At 38.3% G+C, this 25,732-nt stretch overlaps 1 protein-coding gene across 1 annotated transcript; it reads right to left on the bottom strand.

Annotated features, from left to right (window-relative positions):
- Positions 1-7,018: 7,018 nt before the first annotated feature.
- Positions 7,019-24,734, bottom strand: LOC131740230 (nephrocan-like). Its single transcript, XM_059035866.2, has 3 exons — positions 24,546-24,734; positions 17,161-18,062; positions 7,019-8,085 (listed from the first exon to the last, which is right to left on the bottom strand). The coding sequence occupies exons 1-3, from the start codon at positions 24,732-24,734 to the stop codon at positions 7,638-7,640; spliced, it is 1,539 nt and encodes a 512-aa protein (XP_058891849.1). The 3' UTR covers positions 7,019-7,637.
- Positions 24,735-25,732: the final 998 nt, after the last annotated feature.

The raw sequence follows: 25,732 nt of genomic DNA, 5'->3' as shown, positions 1-25,732 counted from the left end.
CACTTTCTCACAGAAACTGCTAGGTCGTAATCATTTTTATATAAGAATCCAAAATCCTTGGAGGAGTTATCCTTGTTTGACAGTTTGGATTTTTTTTTTTTCTAATCTGTAAATTTATTTCCTGGATTTGTCTTCTCATAAAGAGACTAGTTAATCTGAACTTCCTGAACTTCTTATACTAGGTTATCGATCAGATAAGTTTACTCCCACATAATGTTAAAATTAGGAAAAATGTAAAATTATATGTTCAACAATTTAGAACTATAGTCATCCCTCACTCTCCAAAGGGGATTGGTTCCAGGACCCACCAAGGAAACCAAACTCCGACGATGCTCAAGTCCCATCACTGGCTTTCTGTTTCCACAGTTCCACATCAGTGGATTCAACCAACTACCAACCATGTAGCACTGTATTATTTACTGAGAAAATCCTCATGTAAGCGGGACCCCCACTGTTCAAGGATCAACCGTATATAAATTCTGATGAATTTTTTTATGTCAGAGTTAACTATGATCTGTAGTGTGTCATTTTAAATAGAATCTCCAAGGTCTTGAGTTAACTTTAACTGTTGGAAATAATATTAAATCAGGTTAATTGACTAATTTATAGGAGTTCCATAGATAACTTCTAAGTAACATAGAAAACTGAAACATAGGTCACTATGTTTCATAGTGCTAGGTATATCTATACCACAGAGATAATACATATCTTATATATACACACTATATATATGCATATATACAACATATTACATAAACACACACATATATAAATACTCTAAAATATATTTTAGTGTGTGTATATATACATACATGTTTATACTTTATACATAAAAGATTGACTGATTTGACTAAAGGTTAAAATTTTCTGTAAGGCAAAAGACATCATAAACCAAGCTGAAAGAAGAATGATGGTCTGGGAGAAAATATAGTAATACAGCTGACAAAATAGAGATAATATCCCTACTATACAAAGAAACCCTGCACACTGATTTTTAGACCAAAAAAAAAGAACTGAATTTTAAAAAATGAGTAAAGTATATGAACAGGTCAGAAACAGAAGAGGAAACTTAAAGGCAAACAAATATATAAAAAACATGCTCAACCTCACTAGTAGTCAGGAAACTGAAAATCAAAACAATGAGGTACAGTTTTTTCACCAGTCAGATGGGCAAAATGTAAAGACTGAGGCTAAATGCTGATGCTTGTTTAGAAACAAGTATCCATAAACATTGCTGATAAGTTTATACAACATTCAAAGGGGGCTTCCCTGGTGGCGCAGGGGTTGAGAGTCCGCCTGCCGATGCAGGGGACACGGGTTCGTGCCCCGGTCCGGGAAGATCCCACATGCCGCAGAGCGGCTGGGCCCGTGAGCCATGGCCGCTGAGCCTGCGCGTCCGGAGCCTGTGCTCCGCAACGGGAGAGGCCACAGCGGTGAGAGGTCCGTGTACCGCAAAAAAAAAAAAAAAAAAAAAAAAAAAAAAAAAAAAAAAAAAAAAAACATTCAAAGGAAGTAATCTTTGTAAAATAATCTGTTGGTATCAGTTATAATTAAAAATACACATAGCCTGTCTTACACTCAAAAGTCTGTACCTCCCACTCTCCCACCCCTATTCTGCCCTTCCCCCCACTCCCACTGGTAACCACGAGTTTGCTCTCTATTTCTGAGTCTGCTTCTTTTTTGTTATAGTCACTAGTTTGTTGTATTTTTTAGATTCCACATATAAGTAATATCATACAGTATTTATCTTTCTCTGTCTGACTTATTACACTGTAATGCCCTTCAAGTCCACCCATGTTGCTACAAATGGCAAAATTTTGAACTTCTTTATGGCTGAACAGTAAGATAGGTTCAAGGATGTATTGTACAACTCAGGGAATATAGCCAATATTTTTTAATACCTGTAAATGGAAAGTAACCTTAAAATTTTTTTTTAATTTAAAAAAATACACATAGTCTGTAACACAGGGATCTTATTTTGGAATTCCATTCCATTTCCAAATGAATAATTATCATGAACTACTTTTCATATGATACATGGACTATACTTTGTCTATTTAGACAGTATTTTCAGTGGCACTTGTGATTTCTTAAAAAAGAAAAAAGTGGTTGATAAGTTCTAAAGCAGAAATGAGTACTCTAAGCCTGAATAACAATGATCCAACGCTGGGCTGGGTCGGGGAGCTTGTGAGGGTTTGTGTTTTGGGGAGAGAAGGAGGGGAAGGAAGGACTATATTAAGTATTTTCTAGAAACTAAGATAGGTTGGGATCACTCTAAAGGCAATTGTCACTTACTGTCTTGAACGTTGAATAATGGCTATTAAATCAAACCCTTTATACTGGATTCCTAAAAACAGTGTTTCGTGAAAGCTTACAGAGAATATTAGAAACAATATTTTGCCTTAGAGAGAGAAAAAGATAGGGGAATCCATCATAACATTTATTCCCTGTCAAAACCAGATACTATCCAGAATACAGGCAAACCTAGGGCTCAGAGATAGTGCTAGTAATGTTCCTCAATCAAAATATTAAGATGAGCCATTATTATTACTGGAATGACAGCAGTTCCACAAAGTTTATTCTCATAAAACTGTGCTTTTGGACACTTTTACCATTCCCTGAGGTTTCAGACTGATAATCTGGCAAAAATCCAATTTTTAGCATTCACTGCACAATTATATGATGCGAAAACATCAAGTTTCTGGCTGACTTCTAAAGATAGTAATTATTTCATTTGGGTACATATTTGTTTAAGCAAATTTAGCTAAGAGCAAAATATCTAATTAACCAAGTGATGAATGACATAACTGAACCATGACCCCTGGTAAACTAGAACTTAACAAAAATCATTATTATTATTCAGTTTCTCAGGGCTGGCGAATTCTATATAACCTATATATAAAAGGCATGAAACAGTTAAATGTCAACAGACCCCACCCCACCAACCTTCACCCCTTACACACACACACACACACACACACACACACACACACACACGTATAAATGCCTGTTTTAGAAAAAGGAGAATTTGGGGCTATAGCCTCAATACCAGAGCATTTTTTGATGATGGAATCTAGTAAAAAAAAAAAAAAAAAAAAAAAAAAACTATAGAGGAAAAAAAAAAAAGGACTCCTTCAGAGGAAGGAGGATTTTCCCAGAATCAGCCTTGAAGATATAGTTCCCATCTAAGACCAGGACAGGGCTTCCCTGGTGGCGCAGTGGTTGAGAATCCGCCTGCCGATGCAGGGGACACGGGTTCGTGCCCCGGTCCGGGAAGATCCCGCGTACCGCGGAGCGGCTGGGCCCGTGAGCCATGGCCACTGGGCCTGCGCGTCCGGAGCCTGTGCCCCGCAACGGGAGAGCCCACAACAGTGAGAGGCCCGAGTACCACAAAAAAAAATAAAGCCAGGACATCCATGAACCCCCTCCCTCTGAAGTGAGGGAGGCATTCACAGGTGCAACCAAGCAGAGATTTTTTGTGTGTGTGTGTGATATGCGGGCCTCTCACTGCTGTGGCCTCTCCCGTTGCGGAGCACAGGCTCCGGCCCAGCCGCTCCACGGCATGTGGGATCTTCCCGGACTGGGGCACAAACCCGTGCTCCCTGCATCAGCAGGCGGATTCCCAACCACTGCGCCACCAGGGAAGCCCACAAGCAGAGATTTTTGAGAAGGCTTGTGAACCCCGTTGCCAAGGTATTAGCAGAAAGCCTACATATCAAAAGAAGACAAGTTTACACTTTCCTGCTGTTGCATGTATGGCATAAAAGAAATTTATAAAGTCTGTAAGGAAAAACTCTTTAAAGTTTATAAATTCTAAGCAATTCTGAGTAGAAACTAAAAATGCTCCTCAATGAAAATGTCAGCTCTGATAAAAGCAGTTTATTCAGGGAAAAAAAAAAAAAAAAGAACATGGCTATAGAACAATCTTTAAGTAAATAAATAAGTCATCAAAACTGGGGGGGGGGGAAGCAGTATATTCGCATGTGACCATGTGAGCGTGTGCCAGAAAGGAGCACCAGTGCCTTCTTTTCAGATTTACTCAGTTCAGGTATTCCTTCTGGGGTTCCAAACTGTGATTAAGTTCTCGTCACCTTCCCCAAGGGCTGAGCGGGAGACTGGTCTTTTATCTGAGAACAATCAAGCCCTTACCAGGTGCAATTTACAGTCTTCAACCAGGATTTGTATTACCAAGGGAGCAGCCAGTAGGAAGTGTGTGACCAGGCAGTGAGTGGCTCGGTTCTGACGCTTGACAGGACTAAACAGGCATGATTTGAATTGTTAGGAGGACCCAGTGAGGGAAGAGAAGGGCTTCAGTATGGACGCACGCTGGCCACTGCATAACCCTAGCGGGTGCCATTTACAGATGCCACCATATGGTTGGCATCTGGGGTATAGAGCAAGGTCTCCATTTGGAGAGAGGGGCAGGTTTGCAAATTATTGGGTAGTTAGGAAAATGACTTTCTTCCATATAGGTTTAATTCAAAAGAATTAACTCTGGGAGGTAGTATGTAACACCCATTTTACAGATGAAGAAACAGAGGCACTGGAAGTTAACAGAAGGAAAACTGGTGTCTGACAGTTTATCTACCCTTTTCTTTACCTACCAAGTTACCCTTTTCTCAGGGATTAAGTGTACTCTTGTGCCCAGGTGACTGGCCCTTCTCCAACTCCATTGACACTCAACCTACACCCACCTTCCAGGATTGTGAATCAGTATTTCATATTCCATACTTTATTCTCTCTTCCAAATTTCACTTGTCCTGTATCTCAACCCTGGTCTCTAGCTGTTTTCCATGATTAATAGCTAATTATCTGATTTTTAAAACTCTCTTCATAAGTGTCAAAATATAATAATTGGGCCTTAAAATTTCCTTATCCCTTTCTTTGTCCTTTCCACCTTTTATCTTTTTCTCTTTTTTTTTTTTGTAAATTCATCAAAAAAAATAAATCAAGAGCCAGAAATTGAGATAAATAGGTAGATAAGAAAGAAAGAAAGAAAGAAAGGGAAAGAAAGAAAGATGGAGGGAGGCAAGGAATGAAGGAAGGGAGGAAGGAAGAGAGAAAGGAAGGAAGAAAGAGAAAGAAAGAAAGGAAAGAAAGAGAAAGAAAGAGAGGGAGGGAGGGGAGAGAGAGAGAAAGAAAGGAAGGAAGGAAAGAAGGAAGGAAGGAAGGAAGGAAGGAAAGAAACTGTTATGGACTGAATTGTGCCCACCAAGATTCCTTCATATGTTAAGCCTTAACCTCCAATGTGATTGTATTTGGAGATAAGACCACTAGGGAGGTAATGAATGTTAAGTGAGGTCAAAAAGGTGTGGCCCTAATTTAACAGGACTGGTGTCATAAGAAGAAGAGACACCAGAGATATCTCCTCTTTCCATCTGTGTGCACACAGAGGAGAGGCCATGTGTGGACATGGTGAGAAGGCAGTTCTCTGCAAATCAGGAAGAGAGGCCTCACCAAAATCCAGCCCTTACAGCATCTTGATCTTGGGCTTCTAGCCTCCAGAGCTAATTTTCTGTTGTTTAAGTCACCCAGCCTGTGGCATTTTGTTATGGCTGCCCAAGCAGATAAATACAAATACTTTATTGAACCTATTACCATTCTAGACATTGTTTGTGAGTAGAATGTGCTAAGGGAATCTTTCATAGCTTTGAATGCTGTAGTAGAAAGAGTACTGGACCAAAACTTAAAATTGATTGACCCAGGTGCAATCAGTTCTGGTTCTGCCACTTCCTATATGTGTGGACCTGACAGTCACTTCACCCCTGTAAGTCTGAGCTCCCTCGCCTGTAAAAGACTAGATTCTGTCTCAAAGCACTCACAGCTTGAGAATTCTGATTATCAATATCCAGGCAATGTCAGTGGGTGTAAATGATTACACATCAAGCATCATTAATCTTTGTTAGAACTGTGGTCTAACACATTAGAAGAATTAAAGCCCCACACGATAGCAAAGGAAAATCATATGAGTTCCCTTATTTCTGAGCATCTGTGCATATATACTTGGGATACCTGCCAATGTGCCAGGAAGTACTAGAAACCACAATATTAACAGGCTTTTCTCCAAGGAATATCAATGTTATAAAGATTTGGGAAGAAGAAAATATGGACATAAAGCAAGTAATGTAAAATTTGCACAAAAGTTTAAGCTAAAGCATGGCACTCTGGAGAATGTTCTAGCTTCTGATGGGCATCTTTGCTCATCCACTCAAATCTCTACTGTTTCTTTCCCTGCCATTGGGGGTATTTTGATGAAAAGCCTTGTAAAATACTACAGCTGATAAATCTTACTAATTAGAACAGCAACTGATTTGGATGGGGTTTTAGATTTATTTGCAAGTAGATCATTTTCACACGTAGATTGATAGAGAGGAAAAAAAAATTATTCTACAGTCACACCTCTATCCCCAATCAGGCAGCTCTCAAAAGCCTGCAGTTAATCAAAAGAAAGGCACTGCAGGGATTGTGGTCCTCTGAGAAAACTGAATGTAACTAAAGCACAGCTCTTTTCAGGAAGGCTATTGTAGGGACATCTGTGGTAATTACAGTGTCAGTTTACATTTCCCCTTCTGGTTTCCCTTTGGTCTTGGTGAGACTGTCAAAGAGTAGCCTTGGCTACTGTCCCTTAGCCAAAGGCAAACATGTGACTCAAGCTGGAACAATTAGCCTCTCCCTCTGGGGATGTGACTCTAGAGAAGAGGGAAGCTAACACCGCTAATAGCGGGAACACTTCATTCTGCAGAGAGAACCCTGAAGAAGCTTAGGGACTCTTCATTACTTCTTCTGCCTGGGGCCCAGGAGCAGATCTGATCCCCATCCTTTCCAGATTCTCCAGATTTTCCTTTGATTCTGTGAGCTCTTCCCAACCTTTCCAATAAATTCTTTCTTGCTTAAGTTGGAGTCAGTTTTTATTACTTATAAACAAAAGCCTGTAGTGCAGGCCTATAGGTACCAGCTTCATACACAAAATCATCACTTTTTATCTGATAAAATGAACTACTCTATTTGCAGGAAGTTAGTTAGATAGAGATTTTATTGGGCATTACTATTTGTCTAGGTTTCAGTATAAAATACAAACAAATTACTTTTAATGGAAGGAATCTTACATCTTCTGACCATTCGTTTCTACTTTCCTGCCCCCACCTCAACTTGTCTTAACCCTCACTTCATTCTTAAAAAGAAAGAGAAAAACTTATAAAAAGAATCTTGTATATCTAAATGTATTATATATTTCTGCTTAAGATATTGAACATTAAAAAACTTTTTTTCTGGAGCACAGAGGATTTTTAGGGCAGTGAAACTACTCTGTGTGATATTATAGTGGTAAATACATGTCATTATATATTTCTCCAAGCCCAGAGTATGTACAACACCAAGAGTGAACCCTAATGTAAACTATGGACTTTAGGTGATTATGGCCTGTCAATAGAGATCCATCAACTGTAACAAATGTTCCATTCTGGTGGGACATGTTGTAATGGGGGAGGCTATATCTGTGTAGGGGTAGGAGGTATATAGGAAATCTGTGTACCTTCCTCTCAATTCTTCTATGAACCTAAAACTGCTCTAAAAATGAAGTCTATTTTAAAAAAAGAAAGAAACAAAACCTTTTTCTAAACTGTAAACTAAGCTCATCCTTAATCTATCTCATAATCATAATAATCATCATCCACATTGATTCTGATGCTGGAGTGCTCTTCAGGCTTTGGTTTCTTTTTGGTCTCTTTGCTTTTCTCGGTCAGATGCAAGTGATGCTCACATTGCCTCATTATCTTCTTGGAAGACATCCAGCTCTCCCCTTGTCGTTCAGCTGGTGCTGCACATTGTCCTCCCCTCACATCTGTGCCCTTGGCCTTCAGGACCTCCCTGGCTCTCAGGAGACTGCAGGTGCAATTCCACGGATTTCCATCCAGATACAAGTGCCTGAGGCGAGGCAACACCTCCAAGGCTTTGAGGTCTAAGGCAGAGATCTTGTTGTTCCTAAGGTTTAGAACCTGAAGCTGCTTCAGATCCTTGAGCTCCCTCTCAGCAATATCCTGGATGGCATTGCCTTTTAGGTCCAGCCTTGCTAAGGTTGCCGGGAGCCTGCAAAAGCATGGAAACAGGATGTGAGAGGAGGCTGTGACCATCATTCCATAACTGCCTAGGCAACTCAGATTGAGCAACACCCACCTTTTCTGTACCATTCTGTTCCCTCTGAAGCTAGAAAACAAGCTTTGTTTTGTAAAGTTAATTAAAAGTGCAAACCTCAGTCTTATCTATAGGTCTTTAACACTTTCTCATAGGTCTTATTTTCTAGCCCTCTGATTTTTCTGGTTCCTAGCCATAAAACTCTTTAATTTTTTTTTCAAATTGGATCATGTAACAAATTGATAAGGAAAATAGTAAGTTTCCAACTTTTTAGTTGGCAGATGCCATGAATCAATAATTTATAGGAGGGCTTCCCTGGTGGCATGGTGGTTGAGAGTCCGCCTGCCGATGCAGGGGACACGGGTTCGTGCCTCGGTCTGGGAAGATCCGTCATGCCGCGGAGCGGCTGGGCCCGTGAGCCATGGCAGCTGAGCCTGCGCGTCTGGAGCCTGTGCTCCGCAATGGGAGAGGCCACGATAGTGAGAGGCCCGCGTACCGCTAAAAAAAAAAAAAAAAAAGATAAAAATCATAGAAAAAGAAATTGTGTATGGTGAAAGACATATGCAAAGTCAAAAGACAAATGATAAACTGGGGGTTTAAATATCTGCACTTTATATTCCAGACAAAGAGCCAATCTCCCTAATATGTAAAGGACTCTTACAAGTTGAGAAGAAAAGGTTTTAAAATAAGTCTGAAAGTGGGCAAAAAGTATGAATGGAAATCCACATGAAAGCAAAGCCTTGAAGTCTTCAGCCATACTCAGAATAGAGAAATGAAGAATAAAACCACACAGAGATTCCATTTCTCACCTATCAGATTGGTAAAAAATCTTAATCCTTAGCAATACATTCTGTGGGCAAAGCCATGAAGAAACAGACAATCTCATACATAGCTTGGTGGGAGCTGAAAATGGCACAGCTCCTGTGGAGAATTTAGCAAAGCCTAACAAAATAACGTGCACTTACCCTTCAACCCAGCAATATCATTTCTAGGTAAAATCTCTGAAGATGTGATATTTTATATCCACACACATATCCATATTTTATATCCATAAACATAAAACAGCACATGTGTATTTTTTATGGTATTATTTATAATAGCAAAGGACTGTAAACAACCCAGTACAACAATAAAGAACTACTATGCAGCCTTGAAAAAGAAAGAGGCTGGTCTCTATGAATTACCCATAAAATGATTTCTAGAAAGTACTGTTAAGGGGAAAAAAAACGAGAAGTGGAATACTGTATGTAGTATCTTAGTTTTTGTGTAAGAGAGAAATAAGAATACATGTACACATTTTGCTTGTTTTTGAAAAAAAAAAAAAAAGATAAACCAGAGTGAATTAAAATAGTTACTTATAGGGAGTGTTTGGTTCCACATGGTTTTAACTTTTGAATCATGTTAATGTTTTACGTGAAACGAATAAAAACAAAACCAAGCCCTAAAATTGAACACAAGCCAAAACAAACAAATCTAATTAACTAATCAAATGTTTACGTTGGTAATGTAACCATATAAAATAAAGAAAAAGTACTCTGAATAGCATTAGTAGAGATAGCTAAGCCTTAGACTCTAAAGACAAAAGGATCTGCAAAAAATTTCTCGCAGTATATTTATTGTTAATATTACTCTTAGTAATACAATTTCGAAATTTTTTGTTTTGTTTTGTTTTGGTTTTTGGTTTTTTTGTGGTACGGGGGCCTCTCACTGTTGTGGCCTCTCCCATTGTGGAGCACAGGCTCCGGACACGCAGTCTCAGCGGCCACAGCTCACGGGCCCAGCTGCTCCGCGGCATGTGGGATCCTCCTGGACCGGGGCATGAACCCACGTCCCCTGCATCAGCAGGTGGACTCTCAACCACTGCACCACCAGGCAAGCCCCGAAACTTTTTAATGAATACTGTAAGATAAAGAAAATAAGTAAATATATTAATCTTCTTAAGAACCAAGATTTTCATTGTAAGAGAAAAAGATACAAATATAAAATAAGAGAAGAAAAAACTCTCTCTAATGTTAATATAAATTGGAAATACCAATGTGAATTTATGATTTTAAAAAATATATATCTTCTACCTCTGTATACTGAAAGGACCTAAAAGCAATATTACACACTAGTAGCAATGTGATCCCAATAGCATAAGCTCACGGAACACACAGATCTTAGTTTCAGAATTCCAGTCTCTACTTAAAAGAAGCAAGGATTCAATAAACAACAAGGTCCTACTGTTTAGCACAGGGAACTATAATCAATATCCTGTGATAAACTATAATGGAAAAAATATGGAAAGGAATATATATATGTATAACTGAATCACTTTGTAGGACAGCAGAAATTAACACAACATTGTAAATCAACTATACTTCGATAAAATTTTAAAAAAAAAAAGAAGCAAGACTTCTTGGAAAAATGGCTAATAACATGTCTGGGGCAAGGTAAGCTGGAATGTCTGAACTGGAATGCAATGAAGTGTTCAAAGATTAGTGGAACACCTATCATGATGGTTGCTATCAAAAATCCAGAAAATAACAAGTGTTAACAAGAATGTGGAGAAATTGGAAACTTTGTGCCCTGTTGATGGGAGTGTAAAATGGTACAGTCAATATGGAACACAGTATGGATGGTTCCCCCCAAAATTAAAACTATACTTGCATATGATCCAGCAGTTGCACTTCTGTGTATATACTGAAAAGAATTGAAAGCAAGGTCTCAAAGAGATATTTATACACCCATGTTATACTCCCATATTGAATTCACAGTAGTTAAAATGTGGAAGCAAATCCAAGTCCACTGATGGATGAATGAATAAGCAAAATACAAAATACAAGTACATACAATGGAATATTATTCAGCCTTGAAAGGAAGGAAATTCTGATGCATGCTACAACATGAATAAGGATATTATGCTAAGTGAAAAAAGCCTATCACAAAAAGATAACTACTGTATGATTCCACTTACATAAGATATCTAGAGTGATCAGATTCATAGAAACAGGAAGTAGAATGGTGGTTGTCAGGGGGTGAGGGAAGGACAGAAATGAGCAGTTGTTTAATGGGTGCAGAGTTTTGGTTTTGCAAGATGAAAAAGTTCTGGAGACTGGTTGCACAACAATGTGAAGATACTTAACAATATTGAATTGTACATGTAAAAATTAATAATTGTACACATAAATTTTATGTGTATTTTACCACAATTTTTTAAAAAGAGAGGTAATGGAATCATGTCTCATTAACATTGGAACCAGCTTGGAGGGTCTCCCACTAGCCAAATTTGGGGAAATTTGAGCATCAAAAGAGACTAGCAACTATAAATGATCATAACACACTGAATGAATTAAGATCCCTGGGTCCATAATGATACTTGGAAAAAATAGAAGAGGGAAAATGGAGAGAAAAACCACACTATAATGTTAAATGGAAAAAATAGAAAACAAAATTGACTGATCTCAAATACATAAAAACAAATGATAGCTAGGCATAGGTTCTGGTTGAACAGTTATGGGTGACTTTTTTATTTTTCAGCACACTAAGTTTTCAACTTGAACAGGTATTTCTTTACAATCAGGAAAAAAAATTTTAACTGTGGATACCAATTTGAAAAATGTCATGCTAACGCCTGTTGATAAAAAATAAATAATAATCACAATTGTGAACTGAAAATCTTTCTGCTAGTCAACAACTTTATATTAGGTGCTATTCTCTTTGTGAAGTACAAGAAGTGAGAAAGCTTTATAGGAAAAGAAGCCCCTTGAAATACCATCTGAATGCTATCTTCATACAGTGTGAACATATTAGATGTACATTTCATTCTTTTTAGTATTTAGTGAATTTTTTTGTGGTGGTCCCCGTCATATGATTGCTATGTCAAAGAAAAAAAAGCAAATGAATTTAAACATATTTTATGACAATATTACCTTTTGTTTGTTATAGTATTATTCTGATATGAATTTCATTCTGAAATGTTAATCTTTTAGGTTATCGTCACTTAGCCTAAATTTTGCCCTTGTTTTTTTCTTTGATACTTACATTTTATATTTTTATATATTTACATTCATGTATTTTATATTTGTATTCCTGTCCTAAACCATATAATACATATACATACATAAGTACTTGTGCTTTTGAGTATTTTAAAGTCTTATTTGTTTAAAGTGTGTTCTTTTTCATTGGAATTAAATTTACCTAACAAAGCAGATTAATTTACCAGAGAAAATCACTTCACACATTTTAACGGTTTGCTAAAAGCTTCTGAAAAGACATTTCTCTCAGTCGGTTTACTGTGAATACCACTAACAATTTTCAAATTGGTATCCACAGTTTAAGTTGAATTTGAAGTTAATCCCTAAGAATGTAATTTGTGCACACACCAGCTTATACAAGGTACATCTCTAAAAGTTATACAGAAAATCTCTTGTGCAGAGCTTTTTTTTTTTTTCAAGGAAAAATGGCCTGTTAATAGGTGGTGAGGCAGTAAGCGAGACTCTGTAACTATTTTTTTTTTTTTTTTTTTTTTTGCGGTATGCGGGCCTCTCACTGTTGTGGCCTCTCCCGTTGCGGAGCACAGGCTCCGGACGCGCAGGCCTAGCGGCCATGGCTCACGGGCTTAGTTGCTCCACGGCATGTGGGATCTTCCCGGACCGGGGCACGAACCCGTGTCTCCTGCATCGGCAGGCGGATTCTCAACCACTGCGCCACCAGGGAAGCCCCGACTCTGTAACTATTGAGAGTACAGGGAGCACGGCTGAGGAAAGATACGGCAGAGTAAACCAAAGAGTCAAGTCTACTTATTAAGACTCGAGTTCTAACTTTGGCTATTCTATTCAACAGCATGTGATTTTAGGTAAGTTATTTAGCTCTTTAAAGCTTCTGATTTTCCACTATATAGATGAAAGTGCTCAGTACACAGAAGTTACATAAAAATGTTAGTAACAAAAATGAGCAAGCCAAGCTTTCTTTTAAACAAATACAGTTATTCAGTTCTGGGCTGGGCAGCCAAAAACTGTACCTGGTGTTAGGAGTACCTTTTTTTTCCTTTCACGTTTCTATGGATAACCAAAATGGCACTGTAAGAGAAATCACTAATTTCCTCCTTCTGTGACCTTTGGGTAGTCATTTATTGCTTTGATATAATTTATCTTTATAAGTCTGATTTATACAAGAAGGTAGCCCTGATTTTAAGACAAACATATGTCTAGAAATGCTATTTGTTCTTTCGGCAGTGTCGCTTTTTAGAGTAAAAAAGGGGCACACCCCCATTTTTGTCTGTAGGTGGCACTTGAGTAAGAGAAAATGCTGACTGGCTTCATCAGGTTGTAGAAAGCTATTCTGGATTTGAATTATCCAAATTGTGACTAAAGAAGGGGTGATGTAACTTATCTTTGTTCCCCGAGCTGCAGCTTGGTGAAATGAGAACCAGCAAGAAGCAAGACCCAGGTCCTGGGTAGACTAAATTCTAAGTAGTGGAGTGTATTGTTGATACCAGAGTAAACTTCAGAGGCTGGTGAGGGTGCAGTGCCTAAAATTCCCAGGCCCTGGGGTTAGACTACCGTGTTTAACCCTGACTCCAAAATTTATTGACCATGTGACTTCCAGCAAGTGTCTTGATACCTCTTAACCTTAATTTCTAATCTGTAAAATAATAGGTAAAACAATGTACCTACCTTCACAGGATTGTTGTAAGGAGTAACAGGGAATAACATGTATATTCATTCACTGCTGAGCTTAGTAAGCACTTAATAAATGTTAGGTATTGCTTCTATCTCAGCATATTTAGGCAAATGGGGTAGATATTTTAATTCATGTGTACCTAAAACCATATACCATTATTTTCCTGATGAAATGTAGATTGCAGGATGGTAGACAGAGGAAGGGATTTGTGGGAACAGTCGTGATTGGATACACAACGAACGACTAACAGGTTAGGTTAGGTTAGCAACTAGCACAGATAGGTTGCCTGTGTTTACAGTTTATTTATAGAACACTGAATTTTAAAGTGTAGTTTTGTGTACGAATAAGAAGCATTCAGATAAAAAGAAAGAGTGTAACGTTTAAAGCTCACAAATAAAAGTCTCAAAATTCAAATATAAGGAATAGTGTTTTAATTCTTTATGGGAGGAAAACCACGGGAAAATATTTTGGGGTCCTTCCCACTTTCCAATTTAAAGAAAAGTTGGGGAATGGGGATTTTGGAAGCGGTGGTTGTGATGGGGAATTTAAAAATCACTCTACAGGAACATTGCTCTCATAACAGGGCAGGTTCTTTTTTTTTTTTTTTTTTTTTTCCAATACACGGGCCTCTCACTATTGTATCCTCTCCGGTTGCGGAGCACAGCCTCCAGACGCGCAGGCTCAGCGGCCATGGCTCACGGGCTTAGTTGCTCCGCGGCATGTGGAACTCTCCCGGATCGGGGCACGAACCCGTGTCGCCTGCATGGGCAGGCGGACTCTCAACCACTGCGCCACCAGGGAAGCCCAGGCCAGGTTCTTTGACAAAGCAGACAGTTGTGTTGTTTCATTTAAGCCTTATAGGAAAAGTCCCCTGGTATCTTGTTTCTCACCGCATTGTCCTTTCCCAGTAGTTCTCAAACCTGGATACACATTAAATTCATCTGGGGAGCTTTTAAAAAATACCGACGTCTGGGCCACAACCCTAGGGTGTCTGATTTAATTGGTTTGAAATGAGGTCTAGGCATGAGTAGCCTTTTTAAAAGTTCTCCAGATAATTCCATCGTAAAGTCAGACTTGAAAATTAGGGTTAGCTCAGGCTTGCAATTCCATTATACACTCTGTTGGGTAGAAACTGTGCTTTCTGTAGTCACTTATTAAAACACAAATACCCTGGCAGGAGTAAATAATTAAGCTATTTTTCACTCATTAAACTTAGCAGGATTACTTCACCACATGCTTTCTAAAGGTCACCAGAATAGAAAAGCCCACCGAGTTCATAGTTTTGCCCATGGCTGTCATAGCCTGCTGAGAATCCTTATGTGATACAGTCACTCCCTAACCTGTTTGATGAGTGTTTATTTTATACACAATTTTTTGTTTGGAGGAGGAGCATGCAGTAATAGAAAATAAGGCTTGAACATAGTAGAGAAATTATTTAAATAACAACAAGAATTAGAGTCCTGAAATACTGCCCGCATGTTCTTGCCTTCAGGGCTGTTCTGTCTAGAACACTTTTTCCTCCAGACAGCTTCACAACTAAATCCCTCACCTCCTTCCAATCTTTGCTCAGAGCTTACCTTTCCAGGAGGGTTACCATGCTTACCTCATTGAAAATTGCAACCAGCCACCCTCGTTCACTGTAGTCCTGAACCTGGGAATCCTGCCCCTTTTTGTTGTTAATTATAACACCTAACACTATCTAAATATTATATACTTTACTTACATATTATGTTGTCACTCTTTCCCTGCTAGAATTTAAGCTGTACAGAACAAGAAGTTTTATCTCTTTTATTACACTGATGTCTCCCAAGAGCCTGGTAAAGTACCTGGCATATGGTGAATGCTCAAAACATACTTGTTGAATTAAATTAACTGTATGCACATGCTTAGGCATTAAGAGAAATTGATTACTTTCAAATCATCCTCAATATATAATTTAAAATACTGATTTCAGTTCGAAAAATCACCTTTCGATGTTTTTCATTGGGTACAGTGCAAAAAAAATGAACATCTGTCCATATCAGATAATTTTTTCCTTTCTCATTGATAAGAAAAATGATCATAATGAACACTGATAATAGGTAAATCAAGTGCCGCAGGATTCTACAGAAGCCAGAAGCTGGTACATTAATTATGAGAAATTTGATAATAATAATAGGGCAGGAAGCCTTTTTTCTATAGTGCTGAAAGGAAAAAGAATCCACTGATAGACACATTTAATAAACAACATAATATCTTTTTTAGGAGAATAATAGTACTCATTCTACTGTTTTTCTTGTTTTGTTCTGTTTTTTTGCGGTACGCGGGCCTCTCACTGTTGTGGCCTCTCCCGTTGCGGAGCACAGGTTCCGGACATGCAGGCTCAGTGGCCATGGCTTACAGGCCCAGCTGCTCTGTGGCATGTGGGATCTTCCCGGACCGGGGCATGAACCCGCATCCCCTGCATCGGCAGGGAGACTCTCAACCACTGCGCCACCAGCGAAGCCCTATTCTACTGTTTTTTAATTCTACTTTAAAATGTGGAACATGTGATAAAGTTTAAATAAACAGGATCAATTAATGTAAGCATGTACATTAGTTATAGATTATGACTGGTTAGGGGGAACAGGTACAGTGGGTTGGGTATAGAAGGAGGGATATTTGGAAGAGAAATTAAGTGTCAGAGTATGAGGGTGTGTGTGTTTGTGTTAGAGAGAAAGAGAACAGAAGAAACAACCAAAAACAGAAAGTAAGATGGACACAAATTGTCTCACACATTCACAGACACCCAGAGAAATAAGCAGCATCCCTTAAGCCCTTTAAAAATCACAGCACTGAGAAGAACATGAGGCTCCCAATACATAATTCAAAATAAATACAATGTTAGATTACAGACTTTTGATTTTTTTTCCCATAAATACTACTTCAATGCTCTTTTAAAATATAAATGTCTTACTACATTCCCCCCGCCACGCCCCACCTCATTTTTTCCTGGTGTCCTTGCTTTGCTAGTGGTTAAGCACATGCCTAGTCAGCCTGTTGCTAGATCCAGGCCATATACTTAGAAACCAGAACACAGTTTTACAAGTAACATCCCCTATGATGTTTGTTACCATATGTCCCCAAAGTGGCATTGCATATTTTCAAATACAGATGTACCCTGTTGGTGTCTTGTCCTACAGACGAGATAAGTTAGTACAGGGGTCAGCTTGAGGGCTGGAGATTCCAAATCCCTGTTTAAATCTTCCACCCCTGAACCCTTGGATAGCCTTGATCAGATACTTTATGTTTGCTTGGATGACTTTTCTTGCTTGTATAATGTACTTAGTTGTCCCAGTTTTTGGAAAACTTTTTTAGTAGTTACTGTAAAAGATAACGCTCACTTACCGAAGAGGTATAGACAAGAGCAGGTTCTGCTCCAGGGCCAGGTTGGAGAGCTGGGAACACCTTTGCAGAGCTCCAGCTTCAAACAAGCTGACAATGTTGTTGTCCAGAAACAAATGTTTCAAATCTCGGAGGTCCTGGAAGTCTTGTGCTGTAACTTTCTGAATCAGATTGTTGCTGATATCAAGCTTTTGCAGCCTTGCTGGTAGTCTGAGGGGCAACGTTTGAAGCTGGTTTTGGGACAGCTCAAGCGTAGTTAAATTGGCAAGGAGCTGTGCCCCATCGATGGAAGAGAGGGAGTTTTCTGACAGGTAAAGATGGGAAAGATTCTCCAAATGTTTCATATCTCGAAACCTTACCACTTTGAGCCGGTTTCTCTCCATTTTTAATGAGAGCAAAGATTTGGGCAGGTTAATAGGAATTTTAGTCAGAAAGTTACTACTGAAACTGAGAAACTGCAAAGACTGAAGAGAAGTGAAGAAGCTAGCTGGTATGAGATGTAGCTTATTATTCTCCATGCTCAGATGTTTCAGATGGGGAAGTGCCAGTGGTCCATTCACAGACTCGATATTGTTGCTGTCCAACACCAAGCTTTGCAAACTGACAAGAGAGGAGAGCATGCTCAGAGAGAGAGAAGAGATCAGATTGTTTTTCAGTTCAAGGATTTTTAATTTCTTCAGTCCTTCAAAATCAGATCCGTGAAGGACATATATTGAATTATCATTTAGTTTTAACACTTCAAGACTGGCTGGGAGAGCACCGGGGACCCGTCTTAACTTATTTTTCCAGAGTTCCAAGGTCTTCAAAGTACTCAAAGTCTTGAAAGTGTCATTTTCTACTGACTCTGTTCCACTGGCCAGCAGAATAAAATCTTCTAGAGCTGACATTTGGGTGAAGTTAGACAGCTACAAAAAAAAAGCAGGCATGGGGAATGGGGGAGAAAAGCAGTAAATTAGGATTATTGTAAGAAAAAAAAGCCCTATACATTATCATTAATACTAATGATACTTCAGATTTCCCTTCAGGATCTATTTAAATATCTCTTGGAAAAGGATAGAAACTCAGGTTCTGACCATTTTTATTCACTTGTTAACAGTATAAGATGTCTAAAATATTTTAAGCACTTTCACACACTATTGGTAGACATAAAGTTGGCCAACTTTTGCTATGTATTCTTTGACCCAGCAAATTTACTTCTAGGTAGCAGTACTTACAAATTGCACAATGATTTATGCAATAGGATGTTCTTGGTTGCATCATCTTGTAATAGCCAAAAAAGAAACAATCTGGAAATCTTTCACCAAACTATTAACTAGAGTTTCTAACTCTAGGGGATAAAATTACAAGGAATTTTCATTATCTATCTACATTTTGCAATGTTTAGATTTTTAAAAATTATAAATTACCTTTTTAACAATTTAAGCATTAAAAGTAAAAAAAATTTAATGTCCTAGATACTGCTATCAGTAGAATGGGCCTATCAGAAAAACATTTTTAACTGTATAATAGTTTGGAAAACTAGCCTTATTGTTCCTACTGACTAATTTATGCTTCACTGATGAAAAAGGTTCATGAAGAAACAAACAGGATACATGTGTCTCCATCTCTGTAGAGCAAGGAGTCCATTCATGCATATATCCCAGACCTAATGCTATTCCTCTCCTAGATTTTACAAATTACCAAATCTGCTGTACTTTCTCCATGGTTTGCAAGTTCAAGCACCCCTATCTCTCCACATATCCTCCAAACTCCTCCTAGGTGGACATCCACCTCTTTTCTAGGATGATGTAATTTGGTATTTGGTTCTCAGAGTAAAATCATGTTTAGGCAAAAAGAGGAATTGTTCCAGATTTTCCTGAGCTTGATAAATCTTCACAAAACTTTCAACCTGCTTTAGAATTCAATTAAGCTGGAATTTTCAGTGCACACTTTTATGTCTTACTATTTACAGTTTCTAAATGTTTGATTTAATTGTGAAGTTGAGCTCTTTTGTAACATCAATACATGATTAATACCTTAAAAGTGGGTTAATTTTGCATCACATATTTGTTACAGGTATTTATATTCTGGGAAGACATGTGATGTGAATTATGGTATATTTTAAAGTATCTCCTAATATGACATTCTAGTTGAAGAATCTCATGTTAAAAACTCCATAAACAGATGCTTTAAATTACAAGTTTTGATAGCTGCCTTGGCTTATATATTGCTACTACCATTTGATATTTTCTTAATGATTAATCAGATGTATTAATTAGCCTTAATCCCAAGATCAATAGCTTTTTTTTTTTTTTTGCATTTGTTGAGCATCTACAAGTTCCAAGTACTTTTTTATGTGTTATCATTAGTTCTCCTAATAACCCTGAAAGTTTGGTATCATCAAACTTGAAAGAGTTGAGAATTTCAACAAAGTCCATTGGACTCCAAAGCCCTTTCTTCCTCAACTCATCATTTTCTAATACATTTTCCATTGCCTGTGGTCTGTAATTAATGTTTTTCAAAAAAGACTCAAGATCTGGACACAGATCATAGAGTTTTCGAAAAGCAGAAATTTTAGAGATTATCTAGTCCAAATCTTCCAAGGAATGAGGCCAAAAAACAAATTAAATGACCTGTCCAAGATTCAGTGTTGTTTAATCTATTCTTCATTCTGAAGTACCTTTTTCTAGGCTTTCTTTCATGTAAAATCATAATTGACTCTACACATAGCTTTTCACCTTTGGGACTGTTGATCTCACCCAAAAAAGACCTTGGTGTTGCAAATGCTTCTACTTCTATCTGAGTGATCACAGACCCTAAAAGATTGCTATGTAGCAAGTCTCGGGGATGACATGGATCTGGATGGGCAATTTCTATGGGGACTAGACAAAGAGAGCTGTCAGAGCTTCAATTTGTCTTCATTTCTATTTGTAAAGTATATAGACTAGCTAATAGTAAATATAGGTCATTTTCTTAACTGAATCCAGTGAATAGTTGTTTCCTATTATTAAGCATAGAGAACCTTTGCTCTTTATCAGATCAATGCAGATTACTTTTGCTTATTATTCGTTAAAATGGCCACCATTTTCTAATTATTTACTATGCTTATCTTTACAAAGATCTATGTGTAAGCATGATTATTCCCTTTTCAATGAGGTAAACTCAAGAAGGCAAAACAAAATGTCCAAGTATGTCTTGCTAGTAAGTGGAAAAGTTGAGCTTCCATCCCAGGTTTACCTTACCCCAACACACACACACACACATATATATATATATATATATATATATATATATATATATATTTTTTTTTTTTTTTTTTTTTTTTTTTTTTTGCGGGCCTCTCACTGTTGTGGCCTCTCCCATTGCGGAGTACAGGCTCCAGACACCCAGGCTCAGCGGCCATGGCTCACGGGCCCAGCTGCTCAGCGGCATGTGGGATCCTCCCGAACCGGGGCACGAACCCGTGTCCCCTGCATCGGCAGGTGGACTCTCAACCACTGCGCAACCAGGGAAGCCCAACACATATATTTTTAACCTTAGTGTTTATAACATGCATTTAGCTGAAGAGTATAGAGTTCTGGTGCCACAAACAGTGAGGAAGACACTCAATGATTTTCAACTTATCAGTTGAGTTTGCAGAGCTGACAAAGGGAAAAAAATTCTGCCAGACCTGTTTTTCCATTTCCATGGCCTAAGCAGGGTTGTGCTCAAGAGATGTAGAAAGAGGTGCTTTTGCCCTGCAGCTAAACTTGGGGCTGCTGGCAGTTTTTCAACATTGCTTAAAAAGCAAGGCAAGTATGGCTTGGTGTTAACAATTAGGCTTAGGAAGCTTAGCTAAGTAAAATTCCTGCCATCACAGTTGTACAGTTTAGTGAGCCTAATACTTATGTAGATAAAAGTTACTATATAATAAGAAAAGTTTAAAAAGATAAAAAAAGCAAACCAAGTAAAATGAAATAGAGTAGAGGGGCAACTTCTGCTGGTTTCCCCATGAAAAGTCTGTTTCAGGTTTTAATGCTGGGCAGGCCCTACTTCAAGCATTAGAAGGTTATCTGCCTTTCTTAGTCACCTTATAGGTCCAATGCACACAGGAAACTCACACACCCTCACAGTGACTGCCTCAGACATGTGTGAACCAAGCCAGCAAGGAGTTTGTAAACTATGTTGGAATTTTTTCTGATGATCAAAGCAACACTTGTTCTCTGTAAACAATTTAAAAATTCTGGAAAGTATGGAGAGAATATAAAAAGAATCTATATTTCCCCCCCCCCACTTGTTGATAAACTATATATTTCTTACCCAAGAGGAATTTGAAGTAGCTTCTTTTCTCCACAAAAGATGTAAAGTGCAATTATTTTAATTGAGTGCCACCATAAAGACATTTCTATTTGTCCTCTAAACGTTAGAGCTAAAACTATAAAACTGTTAGAAGAAAATATAGGCATACATTTTCATGACCTTGGGTTTGGTAAAAGCTATCTTAGATATGACACCAGGTGTAATCCTCTCCAGCAGCAACAGCTGTCCAGATATAGGAGAAACAAAGGAAAATGATCACCCTAACATAAGACTGAGGCTTTGCTGAATAGGTGTTGAGATAATTAATTGTGGGATGCAAAGAGGGAAGGGGTAGGGAAAGAAGATAAGAAATGAACTGATTATCTGAGAGAAAGTGGGTAGATCTAGGATTAGAAGTCTCCATGAAGTGGAAAGATAAGTGCAGAGTATGGCAGCTGAAGGGAAAGGACATGATGACCAGAGAGCGGGTATGGGAATTCAAGATTTTTGAGTGCAGAAGTTTCAGATATAAGAGGATTATGATATAAGCAAGAGAGTAGACGGCTGTGGTGAAGTGGAAATGTAGATAGATACTTTTTTATGAGTTCAAGGAATGGGACTAGGATATTGGACACTGAAGGCACACCAAAAGATGCAGGACTTAGGATGGAGAGGAATAGTAGGAGCCAGTATGGAAGGGACCAGGGGCACAGTATAAGACACACAGAGGAACAGAGTGTTACAGTCTAATGGCACGCACCTCAAAGAAGTAGGGATTTTTACAGATAAATGGATATATAAAGTCCCTCTTGAGGGCAAAAACTGTGAATTTTTACTTTATTTTCCAGCAGTGCTGCATGGCTTGCAGGATCTTAATTCCCTGACCAGGGACTGAACCTGGGCCATGGCAGTGAAAGCCCAGAATCCTAACCACTAGGCCACCAGGGAACTCCTAGAACTGAATTTTTCATCTTTTATCCCCAGTCTCAAACACAGCATTCACAGACCCAAAGACAGTTGAATTATATGAACAAGTAACTGAAATATTTAAAATTGTGGTGTATATACACATATATGTGTGTGTATATATATATATATATGTTGTGCATATATGCATATATGTGATATGTATGTGTATATATATGCACATATATGTGTATGTATATATATAATTTCTATTGCTATTAATCTGAAGATCCATTTTAAGACTTTTTACTTTAAATATAGGCACCCAATTCTGTAGTTCAAACCAAATAAACAGAATATACATTGCATTCACCAAATGCAAGTAAACTATGGTAATTTAAAGCCTAAAGATTTTTAAAAGAGAAAAGAGAAAGATTATTGCTCAGAGCTTTCTACTTCCTTCACAAAACAATCCTCTTTCACCAACCTTTCTGCTGGGAACTATGCTTCCTAGAGATAATTAACTGGGTTAAAGTCAGGGAAGTGGCAGTATTGCTGTTAAGTGAACTTAAACCAATGACAAATGAACTCATCCAATAAGTGAATTTGACGAGAGGCATAATTTCATCTTATTGGCTGCAAAGCAGCAGTGTGGGATCATTACCAGGTTTAGTTGACACTCCAGATCTTGGTATCTCAAGTCCTCAGGACAAATATTTAAGCATCTTGCCCTTTAACCAGGTGTCTTGCTTGAATGCTGAGACCTGACAGGGTCAGACCTGCTCTCTGGCATTAGGCACTACTGGATTAGAAGAGGAAAGTAAACAGATGATGACGAGGCAATTGTGCTTATTGAGCCTCGAAATAAATACCGTGCCACATACTTTAAACTCCCTGTGTTTATGTGCACCTACATTAAAATTTCTTAACCAAATAAAAAGGGAGGGGGGAGTGTCTCTGTTTGAAGGAAAAGTACATTCACCTGCTGACTCTCTGCACCTGGATCACAGACAGGCATTTCCTTATCTTAAGATTTGGGTCAATGAGGGAGAAGCAGTGACCAGTACAGGCAAACTCAGAGTCACAGAATTTTCCATCTAGAAAGTTCCTGGGATCCCCAATCTAATCCAGCCTTCTCACATCATAAAGGTAACAAATTAGGTCTGCAGATTTTTTAAACTGATTGTCTAAGGCAGTTCTATCTCTAGTTAGGTAGAAAACTAGAATGAGAACTCTAGTCTCTTGATGCCTTTCAAAATACCAAAGGTCAAAAACAAAAGTTTCGGGCTTCCCTGGTGGAGCAGTGGTTAAGCATCTGCCTGCCAATTCAGGGGATACGGGTTTGAACCCTCGTCCCGGAGGATCCCACATGCCATGGAGCAACTAAGCCCGTGCGCCACAACTACTGAATCCCGCGTGCCTAGAGCCTGTGCTCGGCAACAAAAGAAGCCACCGCAATGAGAAGCCCGCGCACCGCAACGAAGAGCGACCCCCGCTCGCTCCAACTAGAGAAAGCCTGCGTGCGGCAATGAAGACCCAACGCAGCCAAAAATAAATAAGTAAAAATTTTTAGAAAGTTTCTTTGTGTTATACAAGTCAGACAAATCTATAGCACTCTTTTCAGTGCCCTCTGAATAGGTAAGCATGAAAATAGACATCATAATTAAAAGCACGTAGAATGAGAATTGCAGTAATGTGGCAAAACAAAAACACGTATATCTTCTGTATAGGTTTCCACAAAGACACTGATGCCTGGCTGGTTTGTAGAGTTTGTATGAATAATTCTCCTATGCTGCATTCACCTTGATAGTCATAATGTTCTAAGTATCATCTGCCTTCTATGGCACATACAAAACTACTTTTCCCCTAAAAGGACTTCTTTTTAATATGGGGAGACAAAGGGGCCATATGATCTCAAACTCTTTTCGTTGAGAAAGAGTCATTTCTTTACTTTTACTCTGCAACAACATAATTAGAATTTTCAAAAATAAAAAAATTAATTATAGACTCCGATTTTGGGGGGCTACTTTCCTAAAAAGAAATATCCTGAGGCATATACTCATCTCAGTATACAGAGCCAACAGGTAGCTAGTGCAACTACCCGACTTCATAACCATCACTTTACGTTTTGATTATTTAAATAAAGTTTAACAAACCCACACTTGCCCCTCACCCTATCTCACAAAATAAAATTGCAGTAACTTGAGTGTAGAATGAGTAATTACCTGAAGGTGCTGAATTTTGCTATGACTGACGTAGAGCTTCTTGGTGGTGGAAGGAATACCTGACGGCACCTCCGTTAGCCTGTAGCATTGCACTGACTGCTCTGAATCACAGCTGCATCTTCCAGGACAGTTAGGATCGAAACCATAGCTAAGAGAGAGCAAAACAAAGAAAGCATAAAGCAGACACATCTTCTAAAACAGGGCCTTTCAGGTCGCAGGCGAGTGTTTAGGTGATGTCTCACTCTTTATACCGTGAAATCTGATTATAGAATCTTATGAATGTGTACTCTGTCAATGTAAGAAGACAGGAAAGAAAAAATTCTCAATTTGCCTGGGTTAAAATGTTAGCGACCATTACAAAGAGGAAGGTGCTTAAACATTGATAAGCTGCCTTAATATTTGTAGGTGAACAAAACCCTATGTTATTTATGGCTTCGAAGGCTAATCTGCAAACACCTCTATTATCTGTAGTTTCCTTGTTTTGTTAAATGTGACACGAGGGAATTAGTGGGAAAAGACAAAGGGCTGTTTTATAGTGGGCTATAAAAACCTTTGAATTTTCTGTGACCCTATATTAAAACCATTTTTGTGGAACTGCAATGGGCAGGTGTTTTCTTCTCACATTAACTAGTATGGGAAAATAGGCAGGGTTTCTATTTATTATTGTTGTTTCGGTAACATTTTATTGCTAGTGAAACAATGGGGGTACAATGGAGAGATATTTAGAGCCACAGATAACTTGTTCAATTCATCTGTCATATATAGAAAATATATATAGAAATATATATAGAAATATTTTGTCATTCAAAAATGCTGTTGACTCAAATGAGAATAAAACATAAAACTAGGTCTATTATCTTTATTTATTTGTAATAATGGAAGAAAAAGATTCTAGTTTCTTCAAAGGAAGTTGGCTGTGAGTTCCTACCAGCGAGGGAAGGTTTTCCTTGTCCTGGGTGCCCCTTTGTTGTGGCTTTTTGTCTTGCTGTGATCATCCCTGCTGAAGGAATTTAAAAGCATTTTAAGCAAAAGATTATATAGAGAAGCTCGTTCCCCCCAAATAGAAGACCTAAATTTCCCCATGCTGGTTGGCCTCAGTAGATTGCTCTAAAGAAACCCTTTCTAATATTGAAAAGCTTCTCAGATCTCCTCTTCAACCTTACCTCTCTTTGCTACAATTTTCATTT

The sequence above is a fragment of the Kogia breviceps genome, chromosome 13 (genome assembly GCF_026419965.1).
Source record: "Kogia breviceps isolate mKogBre1 chromosome 13, mKogBre1 haplotype 1, whole genome shotgun sequence".
NCBI lineage: Eukaryota > Metazoa > Chordata > Mammalia > Artiodactyla > Physeteridae > Kogia > Kogia breviceps.
Note: the sequence above shows the minus strand (reverse complement) of the source record. Positions and strands in the feature narration are given on the sequence as shown.